Raw genomic sequence first — 18,682 nt, 5'->3', positions numbered from 1 at the left:
CAGGCATGAGCCACCGGCACCTGGCCAATGCCCTTATTTTATAGTTTGGAGAACTTGGATCTGAGGGAATGATGTTACTTGTGGATAGATACCTGGCTTCCCATTTGGAGAGCTTCAACTAAAGCTCCAGTTGCTCATGCTTTTTCTAATAAGCAATTCAAATAACTTTATCTTAGCTTATCTAAAGTCTTCAGTTGTCATTCCATAGATATTCAAATATACTACATATATACTTATGTATATATATCCATTGTGTGCACAAATTTTTACAACATATAAATTATTTAATAAAAAATGGTTTACAGATTGGTGCTCTGAACACTGTTTACATGTTGTGTGTTTTTTCTCCACAGGGTGGCAATCAAGGTTTGACAGTAGTAATTCAAGGACAAGGTCAAACTACTGGACAGTTGCAGTTGATACCTCAAGGGGTGACTATCCTCCCTGGCCCAGGACAGCAGCTCATGCAAGCTGCGATGCCAAATGGTACTGTGCAGCGATTCCTTTTTACCCCCTTGACAACAACAGCCACGACCGCCAGCACCACCACCACCACTGTTTCCACTGCAACAGCAGGTAGGGCTTTGGACTCTTTGAAAATGCTGAATGTCATTACCACTTGTTGCTAGGCTAACAGAGAACAGAGAACAATACTTACCTTCAGGAGGCTGTGCCTCAAGCCAGTGAGGTTTACAGTTGACATCTCAGTGCTTTTATGTCTCATTCTTACAGACTCCCTGTCACCACGCCCCATTAAATACAAAAAAAGTAGGGAAAGGCTGTAAAATAATGGACAACTGTGCTCACACTCACTCCTTGCCAAGCCTTGATGGAGTGTCAGGGATCTGATTTCAGAAAGGGTAAATCCATGCAGCTCAGTCTACGAGCTACAGGTCCAGACCACTTTATTATTAGTCCCCTGTCACCAAATGCCACCATACCCTAAGGGAAAATGAGGCTTGAGATAGTCTGGCTCAGAACACCTGCTGGTTTCACAGGCTGCACCTTACTTTGGAAGCCAGCCCTTTGGAGAGTTAGAGGCATGTAGAGGGCGGTAAGAAAACAGGACCTTGGCTCTCCAATGTACAAAAGTCCTAACCCAAGCATGTGTAAGTGACCTATTTCAAAGGCTTATGTCTTCTGTTCTTTTGTTCTAGAGTAATAGATATTGTTTGTCTCTCCTTTTCACAGGTTCAGGTGAACAAAAACAGAATAAATTATCACCTCAGACACAGGTGCAACAAGCCAAAACCCTGCCACCAACTCAGTCATCAAGTGTGAGCCCTGCAGAAACCCAGCCACAGACTGCTCAGCCTTCAGCACAGCCCCAGCCCCAGCCCCAGTCCCCAGTGCAGCCTGAAGTTCAGACCCAGCCTGAAGCCCAGCCCCAGACAGCCGTTTCATCTCATATCCCTTCTGAAGCACAGCCCACCCAAGCACAGTCATCCAAACCCCAAGTTGCAGCACAATGTCAGCCTCAGAGTACTGTCCAGGGACAGTCTCCTGTTCGTGTCCAGAGTCCACCACAGACTCGATTACGTCCATCAACTCCATCCCAAGTGTCTCCTGGACAGCAGTCCCAGATTCAGACTACAACCTCACAACCGATTCCAATTCAGCCACACACATCTCTTCAGATACCTTCCCAAGGCCAGCCACAGTCACAACCCCAGGTACAGTCTTCAACTCAAACTCTTTCATCAGGACAAACGTTAAATCAAGTTACTGTTTCATCCCCATCCCGTCCTCAGCTACAAATTCAGCCACAGCCCCAAGTCATTGCTGTGCCTCAGCTACAACAAGTCCAGGTTCTCTCTCAGATCCAGTCGCAGGTTGTGGCTCAGATACAGGCTCAGCAAGGTGGTGTGCCCCAGCAAATCAAACTCCAGTTACCCATTCAAATTCAGCAAAGCAGTGCTGTGCAGACTCACCAGATTCAGAATGTGGTGACAGTGCAGGCAGCCAGTGTGCAAGAGCAGTTGCACAGGGTTCAGCAACTCAGGGATCAGCAGCAAAAGAAGAAACAGCAACAGATAGAAATTAAACGTGAACACACCCTCCAAGCTTCTAACCAAAGCGAAATCATTCAGAAACAGGTAAAGTTATTAAGTCAAAGCAGCATGTTCAGTAGCTCGAATTATTGGGCTGTGCAATAGACTTAGTGTTTGGTTGTGTTAGGTTTCCGAAATGAGACAAAGTTGCTGATGTTTAAATTTAGAAGAAGCACTGGATGGACCAAAGACATTGAACAACTATGATGGTTTGAAACTCTTTGTCAGCTAACAAGAGTCAGTGCTTATTAGAAACTGCCTGTCTTTTGGGAAAACTAAGATGGGAAGAATGGAGTTCTGAGTTCAAGTATCTTTAATACAAAACTAGAAGTGTTAGCTGAGTCTTACAGCCCCTTCAGGCCTATGACAATTCATTTGAAGTTATTTGCAGTTTTCATTCCTTCTCTTTCATATAGACAAAGCAAGTTGTAGATAGACTAAGTTCATTTGCATTTCTAAGCCACACCTTTCTAAGAATGTTTTAAATACATACTTTTCCATAGCTTACATAAAAAGTAGCATAATGCAGGGACATTTTGCAATAGCATCTTAGTAAAGTAAGGCAATTTGGATGAGTTAGAAATATTGTATTAAAATGAAATCACACATGCAACATCCTATAGCATAACTGGAGAAAATGTCCCTCTTCAGTGTGCTCACCTCAGCACTAGGCCATAGGTAAAAGTGTGGATTTCAAGTTGTTACAACTCAAGAAACTCTTATCTCCCTGAGCTGTATCCTCATTCCTGCCATACAAAATTACTATAATTATAAACTGAGCTCATATATGTGAGTTAATATTCTTACAAGAATTCTGTCTGTCTTCCTAGTCTTTGTATAAGGCAGGGTGGGGGCAACTCTTTAACGTCTTAAGAAAAGAGCATAGTATTAAAGGCCTTGGATATAATAGGTGAAAATTCTGGCTGTATAGCTTATTTAATTTTAAACAAGTTGGCTAATTTCTGTATGTCTCAGTATTTATTTGTGAAATTATCTCTGTGGTGCAGTGTACTACAAAGAATAAATAAGGTAATGTCAAATGCTTAGCTTAACCCAGTTGTCAGTGCGTGGTAAGCACCCAGGCCCATCTAGCAGCTGCTGATTTTATTATATTAATGACATAAAATTCTTACTGTTTCTTCAGAAAACAGCTGTGTGCTCTGATTTCTACTGTTACCCGAGTACTGCCTTGTATAAAACATTATAAAGTGTGCACTTTTGGATTTGTTTTGTCCTAAAGGTGGTGATGAAGCATAATGCTGTAATAGAACATTTAAAACAGAAAAAGACCATGACTCCAGCTGAGCGAGAAGACAATCAAAGGTAGGGAGCACAGGGCTCGTGTAGCAGACTCTTCTCTGTAGCCTGCACAGGCAACAGACTACATTTACATTTTTAAATCTTGGTTGAAGTTTATTAACCTGGCACTAATAGTCACTCATAACAGGTTTGAGTCACTCTTTGAGGCTTTGTAGTCACAGAAAGTTTGCCTGTCACCTATAGGGAAACATAGAAGAATCATGTCTTAAGCCTTTCAGAATGAAACACCGAGCATTTCATAGGTTGTGTATTTTTCTCTAGAATGATTGTCTGTAACCAGGTGATGAAGTACATTTTGGATAAGATAGATAAAGAAGAAAAACAGGCAGCAAAAAAACGGAAGCGTGAAGAGAGTGTGGAACAGAAACGGAGCAAGCAAAATGCTACTAAGCTCTCGGCTCTGCTTTTCAAACACAAAGAGCAACTCAAAGCAGAAATCTTGAAAAAGAGGGCACTCCTAGACAAAGACCTGCAAATCGAAGTGCAGGTAAGAGGGTATTTCCTTTCCTCCTCTGCCAGGTATTTAGCATCTATTGTTATTATTTGCCTTGACTTTTTTTTTTTTTTTTTGGTGCTGGGCTTTGAACCTCAGGGTCTCTGTGTTGAATTTTTGATTAAGCCTAAAATGTCAGCTGTATTAAAGAGTTTACATTTGTCTGTATGAAGTACTTAGAGTAAAAAGTATGCATGTCTTAAAACAAGACAGTCTAAGTATGCTTTCATATTGGACTCTATAAACTAACCACGCTGAAAGGTTAATCCACTTAAAATGTTTTAGAACTAACTCTGTAGGAATAGCTTTTATTATCTAGGACATAATCTTGCCAAAAGTACCAGGGACCAAGTTTCATCAGGAAGTATGAAAAATAAAGTATTTCCTACCTTGTAACATCCTATAGGCATTACTAAGCTACTGCCTTCTTGAGTAATATATTAAAAAATTAAAGAAGACAGCTGTTTGTGTGTATTGACATGGCTTTTTATTTTTTCTCCCTCCTATTACACTTTCACAGCACAGGAGCTGTCATGCACAGCTTTTTGAAAGGGAAGCTATCTAAAACATCCCATAAAGTGTCCTGTACATTTATAGGAGGTGAGAATTATTAGGAAAATATTGATCAGTCAACATTATATAACTGAAACACTAGCGATCTTCCTACTCAAGTCAGAAATGAGACAACTGTGCCAGCAGTCAACGTTATTAGTTAGACCAAGAAAAAGAAAAGAGACAAAAAATAGAAGAAAGACAAAGTTGCTAACTGTGTATGGCATGATTATTATTTAATACCTCAAGAGAAACTTTATTAAAACTTATTAAAGAATTCAGTAAGGTTGTCAGCTACAATATAAATATTGAAACTGCAATCATTGACAAAGTGTAAAGCTTAAAAGAATCAATTTACAGTAGCAACAAAAAATTCACAACACTTCCTTCCACCTTAAATTAAGATACAGTTCAGGTCAAAATTTTAAATACAAAAATAGAATACCACAAAAAATACTAATAGAAAACATGAACTGTCATTTTTGTAATCTTGGAATGGGAAAACCACTACTATTATATAAAGTATTATAAGATCAAAAGGGCCACAAAGGAAAAAGATTAGTTTTGATGGCATAAAAAGGAAAGCTTATTTAGATAGGAAAAAAAACCTATATAAACAATACTGAGCAGGACATGGAAGGTACCTATAATCCCAGCTACTCAGGCGGTGGATGTGAGGGGCGTGTGAGTTCAAGGCCAGCCTGAGCAAAGTTAGGGAGGTCCTGTCTCAAAATACAAAGAAAAGGATAGAGTGCTTGTTGAGGTTCAGTGCCCAGTACTGGGGGAAAAAAAAGACAATATTGAAAAACAGGTAACAAAATGAAAATAGACTTTATATTTTTGACAAAATTAGAATTCCTAAAATTCAAAGCACTCTTAAGTCAATAAGAAAAAGATGAACACTATAGTAAAACAATTTTCACACTTAAAAAGGCTAGTTCCCAAGAAATATATAAAAAGATATTTAGCCTGACTGTTGAAATGAAGTGAAATGAAAACACCATTTTTTAGAGATGATATCATATGTTCCTAGAGAACAGTTCGTTAGTTTATGTCTAAAATGTGGATATGATTCAGTCCATAATTTCACTTCTACAAATTCACCTAAAACAATTAGGCAAGATATTTGAACTAGGACATTCATTAAAATGTTGGTAAGAACAAAAATTTGCTCAGTCTCAAGTCCACAAAGCAGAGGTTGATAATCAGTGATCTAAACAGAAGCACATTGGGCCAGGCTGGTTTTTAGTAGTGTAGTAAGTTTAGCATCTTCGGCCAAGGGTACCAAGTGCCTGGAGCCTCCTCATTTTAACAACCTAAAAATGACTAGGAAATGGCCTGCCCTACCACATACATTCTCAGACTCTCTCCAGATGGCGTCAGCACCATTCCCAGTGAGAACCACTGGATTAAACACATGGTGGAGTCTCCACAAAATGGACTTCCATTTTACTTTTATTGGTGCACTGTTCCTGGAGGTACTGCAATGCCAGGTGGATATGTGGTAAGGACGGAGCAAGCTCCTCTTCCACCTCCCTGCTCCAAAAAGTCATGTAATACATTGTCCTCATGTAGAGGCTCTGTCAGATGTTAAACTGGTAAGAGCAGATACTACACTTGATCTTGGCCAAAAGGCCAAGAACAATGGACTTCCGTTTTAATGAAGTAGTGTGGGGTTGATGTTTGTTGTTTAATTTTGGGGGGAAATTTTTCAGTGATAAATGCTCAAACAAAAAAATGTATGTTGCAGAATAGTGCGCGCGCGCACACATACTGCACAGTGTGATGTTTCCCTTTCATTCATTCACCAGGTGCCAGTGGCTCATGCCTGTAATCTTAGCTGCTCAGGAGGCAGAGAACAGGAGGTTCACAGTTCAAGACCAGCCTCAGCAAATAGTACACAAGACCCTATCTCAAAAAAATCCATCACAAAAAAGGGCTGGTAGAGTGGTTAAAGTGGTAGCACACCTGCCTAGCAAGAGTGAGGCCCTGAGTTCAAACCCTAGTGCTGCCAAAAAAATAAAACCAAATACTTGGCAGTTATTGATCCTGCTCCCCATTCTGCAGAGTGATCCTATATTGTAGATATAAATAAATTAGTCATGAAATTGAAATGTCCTTCAAAGCTATTTTCTTGACCAAAAAATAAAAATAATCTTTAATTCTACTCCCAAAGTTAACCATTCTTAAACCCATGATACAGAGTAATCTTCTGAGGTAGGAAAATTGATTTATTACTAAGGTATGTTTCTGTGAGGGACAACTTTTGAATATCTATATGTATATGTACTGGTTTGTTTTAAAAATAAAATGTAATGATGTTGATCATATATATGACTGATTCTTAAGCTTTTATTTTATTTATTTTTTATTTGGGGGGAAGCACTGGGGTTTGAACTGAGTGCCTCACACTTGCTAGGCAGGTACTCTACCACTTGAGCCTCTCCACCAGCACATGACTAATTCTTTATAGCCTCCGTTTCTTACATTGTTCCTGCCTGTCTTTGGTTTTTTTTTTTTTTTTTAACAGAAATAAGGTTTTATTTTTTTAGAGTAGTTTTATACAGAAAAATTGTGCAGAAGGCAATTTCCATATACTTCCTACCTACCCCACAGTTTCCCTATTATTAATAGCTTACATTAGTTTGGCACTTTTGTTACAATTGATGCATTGCTGTTATCCAAAGCCGTGGTTTACTAAGCATCACTCTTAGTTTCTTTGTTAATTTGTGTTAATATATGTCACGTAGTTATTATTAAAATACCATACAGAATAGGTACACTGCTATAAAAATCCTGTGCGCCATCTCTTTATCCCTTTGCCTTCCCCTTATGCTTCTGGTTTTGAGAAAATAATTTCTCAAATTTCTTGGGCTTTTTTGGTTTTTCCCAGTACTGGTGATCGAAGCCAAGGCCTTGGGCATGCCAGTGCTCTACTGCTAGCCTCTTGCTCAGCCCTCTTGGTTTTTTTGTTTTGGTTTTTTTGGGGGGAGTGCATGTTAAGACAGGGTCTTACTATGTTGTCCTGGCTGGCCTGGAACTAACTCACTGTCCATCTGCTCCAGCCTCCTGAGTGCTGGATTTACAGATTTGTGCCACCAACCCTGACTTAGTGTTCATTTTTTAATAGAATTTATACCTTCATTTAACTCTGACTATTTCATATAAAGTTTTTGTGAAATTGTTCTATCAAGTAAATTTCATTAGGAGTAAATTCAGGTTCAGTCATTGATTTGTTGGTTGTCTTTCACACTCCATGTTGTTCATTTTTTGACATTTGAATTTGCAGGTTTATTTTGAATGAAAGGAGCTTTTGCCTCCTCTCTTGAAGCCTAGTGCAACCCCATCACATCAACTTCCAACAGAAAGCCTTCTGGGCTGGCACCCAGCTGGCACAGAGCAGTTTTAGTGCCTTTTACCGTGCAGAACTGTTAGTGCTGTGGTTTGGCTCCCAGTTCCTCGTCTCTCTGCCTTTATGCAGTTTTGTGTCCCTACTCCAGAGAAATGTTTACATCTTACTCAGGCATGACTAGTCTTTTCAGTTTGTTCTTATATTTTGTTTTCATTTGTGTGCTCTTTTTTTTTTAGACACAGTCTTGCTGTGTAGCCCAGGCTGTCCTCAAGCTCAAGACACTCCTGTGCAACTCTTGAGTACTGGGATTACAAGTACACCCCACCATACCCAGCTTTGATGTATTCTTGAAGGTTATGAGGGAATCAAAGTATTCGTCCACAACACCATGTTGACCTGTTTGTTCCTCACGATGTATGTCATGATGGCTTAACATCAGTGAATTAGGAAGAGGAAGCTAAAGGTTTCCTGTCTTCCATGGAATATGTCCCGTCTGTCCTTTTCATATAGACAAGGACTATTAGTCACACTGCTTATCTTCTTACAAGATCATCTGGACACTACACAGAGAAAATAGGATCACTCAGCCAGTACCATTGAGGTTTATGGGGGAGAATTTTGTGACAGTGTTTCGGCTTCCTGAGGAACTAATGTCATTGTTACTAGTATGCCATTGTTACTTGTGGCATGGCGATGGGCACTGTGCAGAAGTGAAAGGGTGCAGGGCAAGTTCTTCCTTTGTTTTCCAGAGTTGGTTAACCTTAGCTGCAGGCAGATCCTTCATAAACCTCTGTCTGATGCCTGTGCTTTCGAAACTGTGAAACTCGCTGGGCATGGGGGCTTATGCCTGTAACCCCAGCTCAAGGAGGATCATGGTTTGAGGCCAGCCCAGGCCAAAAAAAAAAAGTTAAGAAGACCCTATCTTATCAGACAAGCCTAGCAGTAATGGTATGTGCCTGAAATTACAGTTACCCAAGAGGCAGAGGAAGGAGGATCACAGTCTGAGGCCAGCCTGGGCACAGTTAGCATAAGACCCTATCTGAAAAATAACTAAAAGCAAAAAGGGCTGGAGGCATGGCCCAAGTGGTAGAACCCCTGTCTAGCAAGCACAAAGTCCTAAATTCAAACCCCAGTACTGCCAAAAAAGGAAAAGAAAGAACCTATAAAACTAAGTCCAGGAATTCATTTAAATTATTACTTCTGGCATCTATTACCATTTTGCTACTAGGAAGCTTTTGTCTCTAGAATTTAAGTGAAACACTACAGTAGCAGTGAGAGGTTCAGAGCGGAAGTAGTGGGCTGCATACCAGCTGCTTCCACCACTCAGGCAGGGTCTCACTAGGTAGCCCAGGCTGGACTGAGACTCGCAATCCTGCCTCAGCTTCCTGAGTACGGGGGTTACTGGCGTAAACTACCGTACCCAGCTATAATTTGTATTCTCTACCAGCTGGAGATTTTTGAACTTTGGGTTGTTTTGTGGTGCTATCAATCGAACCCATGGCCATGAGCGTGCCACCATTGAGCTATATCCTCAGTCCCCAGCTGCTCTGCAAGAATTGGTGTTTTGTTTTCTGCTTTTATCAACTGTTCCATTAAATGAATGAGAATGCCTTCAAATGTTTAGCTTTTGTTTTTTTTTTTCTTTGAGGCAGGGTCTCACAGTGTATCCCATACTTTGCCTTAAAAACTCTCAATCCTCCTGCCTCTGCCACTATAGTGCTGGATTATAGGAGTTTTTAAAAGAAGAATTTCAACTCAATGTAGCTCTAAGTTCAATGGGACAGTTTTCTTTTTATCTGTTTATGTATGTATTTATTTTTGACAAATACTGGGGTTTGATCTCAGGGCCCGTGTGCTTGTTAGACAGATGCTTTACCACTAGAGCCATACCCTCATTCAACCTTTCTCTTTCTTTCTTTGCTTCTTTGTTTGTTTCTTTCTTTGTTTTCTTTTTTTCCTTTCTTTCTTGCAAAAAAAATCATCTTGGGCCTCTGTAGAAAACTTCAAAGGGAATAGGAGTTATCTACATTACTGTCTTGAAAGCCTATAATCTTTTGGAAGGCAAATAAACATAAGAACATGTTTTGGGATATTTTAAGTATTTTTAATTATTGTAGCTCTGTATTTGTGCATTTCTTCATAGATGCCAGTTACAGTGGTTTTTCTGTGAGATAACAGTTTGCTCTAATCATTATTCAAGAATTAGCTGTAGAACTAGATAGCAGAGGTATGTCTAAAAAATATTTCACATGAAAAAGTATTTTAATTTATGGACAAAGCTGTATTATTGAGAAAATAGTGTGTTCTGTTGTCTAGCTCTCCTTGCAGTCTTAAATTCTACACATAGGAGTGTAATTAATAAGGCACATCTGCATCTCCTTCTGTTTTGTACTGGTCAGGCCACATTAAGTCTTACATTCAGTTCTTTACAGTCTCCTTTTAAGAACAAGATTGCGAAAACCCAAAAGAAAGCAGCAAGTAGGTGAGGACACTTGAAATCCCATCCTGAGCAACACCTGACAGGACAGGCTCTTTCTAGATCCTTGCTCATCTTCCTGTCAAGTCTTCTTTGGAGATACCCAGCAGCATTCTAGTTATTGTACAGTCATTTCCTATTTCTTACCATCTTAATTGAGCTTGAGGAGAGTAGGAAAACTCTTGTTTGGAATTACTAAAACTCTCTCACATCAGGCTGAACTGTGGAGCTGCTCGGGTGGTGGGGAATGTAATGTGCCCTGGTCAGGTCATACATTTGCACAATTCTAATGACGCGCCTTGCATTGTCTTTAACTGACAACAGGAAGAGCTAAAGAGAGATCTGAAAATGAAGAAGGAGAAAGAAATGGCGCAGGTGGTGCAGGCCAGTGCAGTAGCAACACCCACTCCCCCGGTGGCAGTGACCACGCCAGCACCGCCAGCCCCTCCAGCCCCTCCGCCTTCACCTCCAGCAGCACCCACTCCACAGCCCGCAGGCCTCCCCACACCCCCGCTGCCTGGTGCTTCCCAGAAGAGGAAGCGGGAAGAGGAAAAAGATTCAAAGTCCAAGAAAAAGAAAATGATATCTACTACCTCAAAGGAAACCAAGAAGGACACAAAGCTTTACTGTATCTGTAAAACACCTTATGATGAATCTAAGTGAGTAGATCTTCTCGAGCTCTGACTTATTTCCTTTAAAATTTAGCTGTTAAATTGACAGTTGTGAAGAAAGAGAGTGCATTGATAACAGTGTCAATGAAAATAAACGGACATAAGGGTGATGAAGCTTCATCTCTCGTCTCGAATCGGACATTCTTAACCTTGATACTAGCAGAGTAAAATACGCTATTTCACATGGTCACAGTCTTGTTCGTCTTTGTCATATTCTTTTCTGTCAAAAACAGGCTTTCTGTTGCTTCCTTGCTCCATCCTGTTCTCTGTGGGTGAACTTCAAATCCAGCAGCACCACTGGCTGAAGAAGGAGGTATCTTACTGTCCATGTGGTGAACAGACAGCCTCCTTTCTGGGATCTCCAAAACCTAGAATCCATCTGCATATAATCAAATTTGAGTGGTTCTGTTTGTTTATTTTATTTTAAACAATTTTCTTTTGGGGGCTGGAATACTGCAACTTTTTTTGTCAAAGTTTCCACTTTCTTTTTTGGGGATAAAAGCCAGAAAAATACAAAAAGTGTTCCTTTTACCCTTCCTCAAGTATGAGACTCAAATAAGCAGGCAGCTGGAAGCTGTTTTTGACAGTTGTGACTTGTACTTGGTGATAGAAACAAGATTTTAGAGACAGTACTCCATAAATGTAGCTCTTAGTTTTTGGTCATTACCATCATTCAACCAGCTCTATTCTGAACATTAAATGTAGGCCAGCTTTTTTCTTTTTTTTTTTTTTTGAGACAGGATCTCACTACGGTAGCCCAGGCTCACCTTGAACTTGTGATCCTTCTGCCTTAGCCTCCCAAATACTGGAATTGTAGGTGTGTGCCACCACATCTACTTATATCCCAACTTTTTCAAAGCCACAACTAACCATAATAATTTTTTTTACAGTATCAAAAATTTATTTGATGTGCTTTTAAAAATATTTAGAGCCAGACACAGTAGCACACACCTGTATGCCCAGTACTGGGGAGGCAGATACAGAGGGATCATGAATTTTGAGGACAAACTGAGCTATATATCAAGGCCCTGTCTCAAAAAAGTAAATATCATTGGAATTAGGAATGCTTAATGTAGCTACATAAACGAGTGCCTAGTCAATGCATAAAATAAAATTGTGATCTCTTTAATGTTGTGTGAGTGGCAACATTGAACTGCTCTGGTGGTGCTGTCTAAATTATAATCAGTTTGCAAATGCCATTGTTTCATCTCCTTGGTAATTATACATACGGTAAAAAGTGGAGTTCTATGAGCTGATTTTTCCTGAAGTCTAGTACCAGTGTGCCTCACTTTAAGCAAAATACACACAGTGATTCCTGAAATAAAACCTGAGTTATTTTTCTTTGTGAAAAGATTTGCTTTTGGAATTTCTTTAAATAATAAGGCTTCTTCGGCATCAATTTTTTTAAAGTGTTCAAATCACAGAAATTCATTTTGCACACAATACTTGTGAGTATCTAAGTTGCATAAAATGAGGAACACATGTACATGTTGTTAGTTTGTGGACATTTCATATTTTTCAGTTTGTCATTATTAACATTTCAGCATCCCAGGCTCATTCACTCCCTGTTCTAGTTGGAGTGAGTTGGTATATTTTAATAGCAGTGCAGTCTCTCTTACAAACCAGCCTGGTTTGGGAGTCTAAAAAGAGTGACCAAGAAAACATTCAAGTTCAGGCTCCGAACTTACTTCCAGAACCCATAACTCGCCACCATGAAGAGACAACATACAAAAACAGCTTAAAAGATCCCCTTCTGTGGCAGAGCACATCACATGAGAGTCATAGATCAAAATAAAAAGTGTCTGGTAATGGATAGACCACATAGCCGGGTATTACTCCCTCACATTCATGAGGCAAGTCAGCTTGAAGCTTAAAGGAACTTGCATTCCTCTACGTGAATTTACCAGAAACGTCTTGGTAGAACGAAGGGTGCTAGTGGTGGCAACAAGGCCAGTCCAGGGGCCTGTGAGTTGCACTAACTCTCCTTATGATGATGTCGTGTTCCCACACAGTGCCTGTTAGCACTTTTACAGACACTGTTTGTTCTAGAGATACTTTTAATTTTGTCATTAGGACTCCTCAATCACAAAAACCTTGAGGTTGCCTCCTTTACACAGTAGTATAGCCTCCCTTCACTGAATACTGTAGAATCTTTAGAGGTTTTGGAAAGCTGTTCCTCCATTGTCCTCCCCACTGTGCACCCTTCATTTTGGGTGGAAGCAGCTTCTTCGGAACTCCTTAGCACTCTTCCATTATTACACGCATTGACTGCAAAACCGGCCCATGTCATCCTCTTTTATGAGAGGTGACTTTTAATTAAATTTTAATGCTTATCAGCATAGAAAACTTAGTAGAAATTGGATTACCACATGTACTTTTCTTAGTTTTCTTCTTCATATCATGTTTTGACCATTTGTCCTCTACACCTGGCTGGCCTGCATGTGCCTTGTAGTGTAATTTGGTGTTTGCGCTTCGCTTTGTTTTCAAATTTAAATTGTCAGATACATTTTCAAACCTATCTAAGAAATAGCCCTCCTATTGAAATGGCTTCTGTGGAATAGGTTTGACAGATGTAAGTCTTTGATTCTTTGGCTTTGGTTTTCGTGCCTGTTAAGTTTTATACACATTCATTAAGAGGAAGCCACTACCATCAGTGTGTTGTTTATCTTTTCAATCCCAGTATGCTTTTAAAGACCCATATTTCACTATACCAGTATACTTGTTGAAATCAATGTGAGTGACTTTATGTTTCCACCCTTAATACAGTGTTAGATGCTGGGTTTGCCACTGGTAGAATGGTTGGATTCAGGATGTTTAGCTGACTCTTTGCAGAAATTACCATGTAAGAAAGTGAATCAGAGTAGAGAAGACAGATTTAAGTATCCTGCAGCTCAAAATGACAATTACATTGTCATTTTCATTGTGAATACTTTTAGGTTCTATATTGGCTGTGATCTTTGTACTAACTGGTATCATGGAGAATGTGTTGGCATCACAGAAAAGGAGGCTAAGAAAATGGATGTGTACATCTGTAATGATTGTAAACGGGCACAAGAGGGCAGCAGTGAGGAATTGTACTGTATCTGCAGAACACCTTATGATGAGTCACAGTGAGTTCTGATAAGAGCATCATATTTAATAATTCAGGAAGCCACATTGCTCTGACGGGTTACTTACTTATTTTAAAATAAAAGCAAGATTTCTTTCTGCATATATTATACACTTACATTACAATTTCCTTTCCAATTTTTTTTCTCTCTTTCCCTCTTACCTCCCCTTCAAAATTTATGTTGCTTCATACTGAATGCTTGAGACACATTGGGGGACATGTGGTTTAATGGTAGACTTGATTCTTCAATGTGTAATGTGGAAATGAATGAGGTTAAAATAGCCTGACCTATTTGGACTTTATCAGTGTTTGAAATGGTGCTGTATTGTAGGTTAGAAAGACACTAATTTGGGTATAAGCTCTGAGACTCTGTTATTAGCTTGTAGGATTTTGAACTCCCATTTGATACGGTCTAGTTGAAATACTTTTGGCTTTGTTTTGAGCTTTAAAATCAATTAAATGTCTTACATTTTTCTTCAAACTGGTTCTCCAGTATTACAGTGTTCTTAAAACTTTTACTTCTTGTTCTTAACTTCAAAAATACTAAATGAACACATTGGAATGTCAACCTCAAGAATATTAAAACAATCGTAATACTGAAACTATTTCATATCCCAGACTTTAGCAGTATTTCAGTTGCATGTCTCATTATTTTTAAAAGTAAATGATAATCAATGTTACCTCATCCTTTTTGGACTCATTTCCATTTCGGATCTTCCAGATTTTATATTGGCTGTGATCGGTGTCAGAACTGGTACCACGGGCGCTGCGTGGGCATCTTGCAGAGTGAGGCAGAGCTCATTGATGAGTACGTCTGTCCACAGTGCCAGTCCACAGAGGATGCCATGACGGTGCTCACACCACTGACTGAGAAGGACTATGAGGGCTTGAAAAGGGTGCTGCGTTCCTTACAGGTGAGAAGCCTCTCTGAGCACAGTGTTTGCAAATGAAACTACCTGCATCGCTTTGGAAACATTTCTCCGGTTTGCACTTGCCATCTTTGAGTAGGTGGCTCTTTGCTGACTCCCAGCTCTTGGAGTGAAGGCTTGACAAACTGCAGTCCTCACGTGCCAGTGACGGGAGGCTTACCATAGCCACACGCCACCTCAAGCGTTGTAGATTAACAATCTTATTTAATAAGTCACTCACCTTTTTTAAACTTAAATTTTACTTTTAAAGAAAGTTTATATCATGATCATAGATTGGAAAACAGTTTGATGGAAGCCTAATTACTCTCAGCAAAAAGGCTTGGTGTGGTTTGTACAATTAGGGAATGTTAGCAAGCTATTTAAGACATAGAGCACTAGGTTGAAACTTTTCTCCTGCTGTATCAGAATCTGAAGACCTGGAAGAACTGGAAAGAGAATCAGTGTCTCAGTAAGTGTTTGAACATTGTTTAACATTACATCTCTGTCACCTCATTACCCAGCAGTGGTAACTGCTCCACACTTGGAACCTGTCCACCCCCAGCTCCTCAGAAGTGATGCAGTGCCAACAGGACTCAGCTGGCAGGGCTTCGTAGAGGATCCGAGTAGATTCCGTGAATCCTAAGCTAGTACTCCACCCCCCACAGCAGGGCTCAGACCAGCCTTCATCTGAAGTCCTTTGACTAGAACAGAAATCATCTGGTACAAAAAAGTTCATCTCATATTTAAAATTGACCTTTGGAGCATAAGGGTTCATTGGTGAGGTAACTCAGCTGAGAAACCAATATAGAATTAGGGTTTCTGCCTGACAGTAACGAGCTCACCTTTTCTTCTAGGCGCATAAGATGGCTTGGCCTTTCCTTGAGCCAGTAGATCCCAATGATGCTCCAGATTATTACGGTGTTATTAAGGAGCCCATGGGTAAGTACGTGAGTTCACTGTGGAGTTTATCCAAAAGCCTCTGGAGACACTCTGAATTCATAAAATTGATACATTTGTTTTTTAGGGGGCCATGAGGGGGACACTGGGGTTTGAACTCAGGGCTTTGCAGTTGCAAAGCAGGTGCACTGCCACTTGAGCCATGTCTCCAGTCCATTTTGCTGAGGTTATTTTGGAAATGGTATCTCATGGATTATTTGCCCCCAGGGTGGTCTTGAACTGTGATCCTTCCAGTCTCAGCCTCCCAAACAGCTAGGATTACAGGCGTGAGCCACTGGCATGCTGCTAACATTGGTACATCTTGAACAAGGGTGGTAGGATTCTAAATTGATACAGTGATTTTAGGGGGGTAAATTGGGGGTACCTGTTAGAGTTTAAATGTCTATGCCCTTGAACTCAGCCATTTCATTCCTGAGGATTTACATGGGCACAAGTACATAACCATGGCAACAGTGTTTATAATTGCAAAGACAGTGGAAATGAAATAGATAGCCATTGATAGAGGAGTAGCTAAGTCAGCAGATAGATGGGTGAAGTAGTATGTAGCTATATAAAAGAATGAATGACATCAGTGAACAACTCTCATCCTTCCCTGTCTCTTCTTCCTCATCTTTTCCTGAAGGAAAGCAAATTCATTGGACCCATAGTAAATAACAGCTGTAACTGATCATATTAAGATGAACTACTATAAGTATTGGTATTTTTAAAATAATACATCTGAAAGAAATTATAAAAATTAAAACACAGGTAAAAGCTTCCAGAGCTCTCAACGTATTACCTCCAGCCAATGAAAGAATTGTGTTCCAAAAGCCAGCAAAGTATTTTGGTTTTGTTTTGTTTCTTTGGGCGTTTCGATTTGTTTATTTTGTTTTGTTTTGCATTTGTTGGTACTGGGGTTTGGATCAAGGCCTCACGCTCCAGCACACTACCATTTGAGCCATGTGTCCAGGTTCCGACAAAGTGTTAAATGTAAAAGGTGTATGTTTGATGGCAACTTAAATCTCCAAGCCAGGCATTGGTGGCTCAAGCCTGTAATCCTAGCTACTCAGGAGGCAGCGATCAAGAGGGAAAATAGTTTGTGAGACCCTATCTCAAAAACATCCAACACAAAACAAGACTGGTGGAGTGGCTCAAGTGATAGAGCGCCTGCTTAGCAAGCATGAGGCCCTGAGTCCCAACCCCAGTACTGAAGGAAAAAAAAAAACTCCAAAATCAAGCACAATCATGCATTGCTTGATGATTGCAATACGTTTTGAAAATTGCCCCACTGGCAGTTTTGCCATTGTGTGACTAGCATAGATGTGTGCCATCACTTGGTGACGTGCTTACTGGATGTGCTCACAGTGCCTTAAACCTGTTCTTGACTGAAATACTCTGTAGTGTACCTCTGCACCTGGTGTTGAACGTTAAAGGAGTACAGCGGGCTGGGGTATGGCTCATTTAGGAAATGTCAGGAATGATACAGACTAAACGGAAAATAGTTTTCTGAAGCTATGAAGGAATCAACAAGATCAGCTGTAGCTTTTTTTCTTTTTTTTTTTTTGCTGTACTGGGGTTTGACCCTGGGGCCTTCACCTTGAGCCACTCCATAAGCCCTTTTTGTCAAGGTTTTTTTCGAAATAGAGTCTCTAGAACTGTTGGCCTGGGCTGGCTTTGAACCTCGATCATCCTGATCTCTGCCTCCTGAGTACCTAGGGTTACAGGTGTGAGCCACCGGCACCTGGCTTCAGCTGTAGCTTTTGTTTCATAAACAGAAATAGGTATATTTGAATTACCGTGTTTTACAACATGCTTTGTAAACCACCCTTTTCATGTCAGCATTGTTAAAGACCTATACTGTAGTTCGTTTTATTTTGTTTTGTAATTGTGGGAATTGAATCACACATTAGACAACATTGTGTTTAATTAGATAAAATAATTTATTTACAACCATTAATGGGTTTTTTGTTTGTGTGTGTTTTTTGCTTGTACAGACAAAACAAAACAATATTCCTGTTAATGCATCGGCTTGTACTTGTTTGTTTAGTTGGAAAAACATCCTGAAATTAAAATTTCTGAGTCAAAAGGCACATAGCCTTTATAGGCTTAAAAAAGTAAACCCACTTGAAGGCAGGCATAGCACGCAGCTGTGGTTCTAACACTTGTTAGTCTGAGGCAGGAGGATTGTGAGTTTGAAGCCAGCCTAGGCTACATAGCAAGTTCCAGGCAGTCTAAGCTACACATAGCCAGACCCTGTCTCAGATTTTTTTTTTTAATTTTTTAATTAAAGCAAAAAAAGAATGTCAAATTATATTTCAGTAAACTGAACCAGTTTCTACTAACAGTGCACACATACATGTCTGCAGCCTTTTCTCTGCACTCTTAAAATCTACCAGGAGTTATCACTTTTTTAAGGGGAAATATTTTCTTAAAGTATTTATTACAGGACTGGGGGCATAGCTCAAATGGATGCATGCCTGTCTAGCAAGAGTGAGGCCCTACCAGGTGCAGTGGCTCACAGCTATAATCCTAGCTACTTGTAAGGCTGAGATTTTAAGGATCACAGTTCAAGGCCATCCTGGGCAAATATTTCACAAGACCCCTATCTCCAAAACAACCAGAGCAAAATGGACTGAAGATGTAGCTCAAGCATTAAAGCACCTGCAAAGCCTGGAGTTCAAGCCCGAGTGTCACCAAAAAAAAAAAAAACAGGCCCCAAGTTCCAACCCTAGTACTGCAACAATAATAAAAATAATAATAAGTTATTTATTTGTGTTTGGTGTACAAATACAGGCATCACAGAGATGTGGAGTA

At 39.9% G+C, this 18,682-nt stretch overlaps 1 protein-coding gene and 1 non-coding gene across 18 annotated transcripts in view; one reads left to right on the top strand and one right to left on the bottom strand.

Annotated features, from left to right (window-relative positions):
* The window catches only part of Bptf (bromodomain PHD finger transcription factor), a 118,877-nt gene that overhangs the window by 88,477 nt on the left and 11,718 nt on the right, over positions 1-18,682 (top strand). For 8 of the 17 annotated variants that reach the window (XM_074045459.1, XM_074045466.1, XM_074045464.1 and 5 more), the window contains 8 exons: positions 354-576; positions 1,192-2,096; positions 3,292-3,374; positions 3,633-3,858; positions 10,569-10,903; positions 13,852-14,025; positions 14,746-14,938; positions 15,787-15,871. In XM_074045459.1, the coding sequence (XP_073901560.1) occupies positions 354-576; positions 1,192-2,096; positions 3,292-3,374; positions 3,633-3,858; positions 10,569-10,903; positions 13,852-14,025; positions 14,746-14,938; positions 15,787-15,871 (2,224 nt within the window). The other 9 variants (XM_074045472.1, XM_074045473.1, XM_074045470.1 and 6 more) reach the window with 4 other exon arrangements.
* On the bottom strand, positions 5,873-6,062 carry LOC141414209 (U2 spliceosomal RNA). Its single transcript, XR_012439286.1, has one exon. It is a non-coding gene; the product is annotated as a U2 spliceosomal RNA (small nuclear RNA).

This window comes from Castor canadensis, chromosome 11, assembly GCF_047511655.1.
Source record: "Castor canadensis chromosome 11, mCasCan1.hap1v2, whole genome shotgun sequence".
Classification (NCBI taxonomy): domain Eukaryota; kingdom Metazoa; phylum Chordata; class Mammalia; order Rodentia; family Castoridae; genus Castor; species Castor canadensis.
The sequence above is the reverse complement of the archived record's forward strand: the minus strand, read 5'-3'. Positions and strand labels throughout refer to the sequence as shown.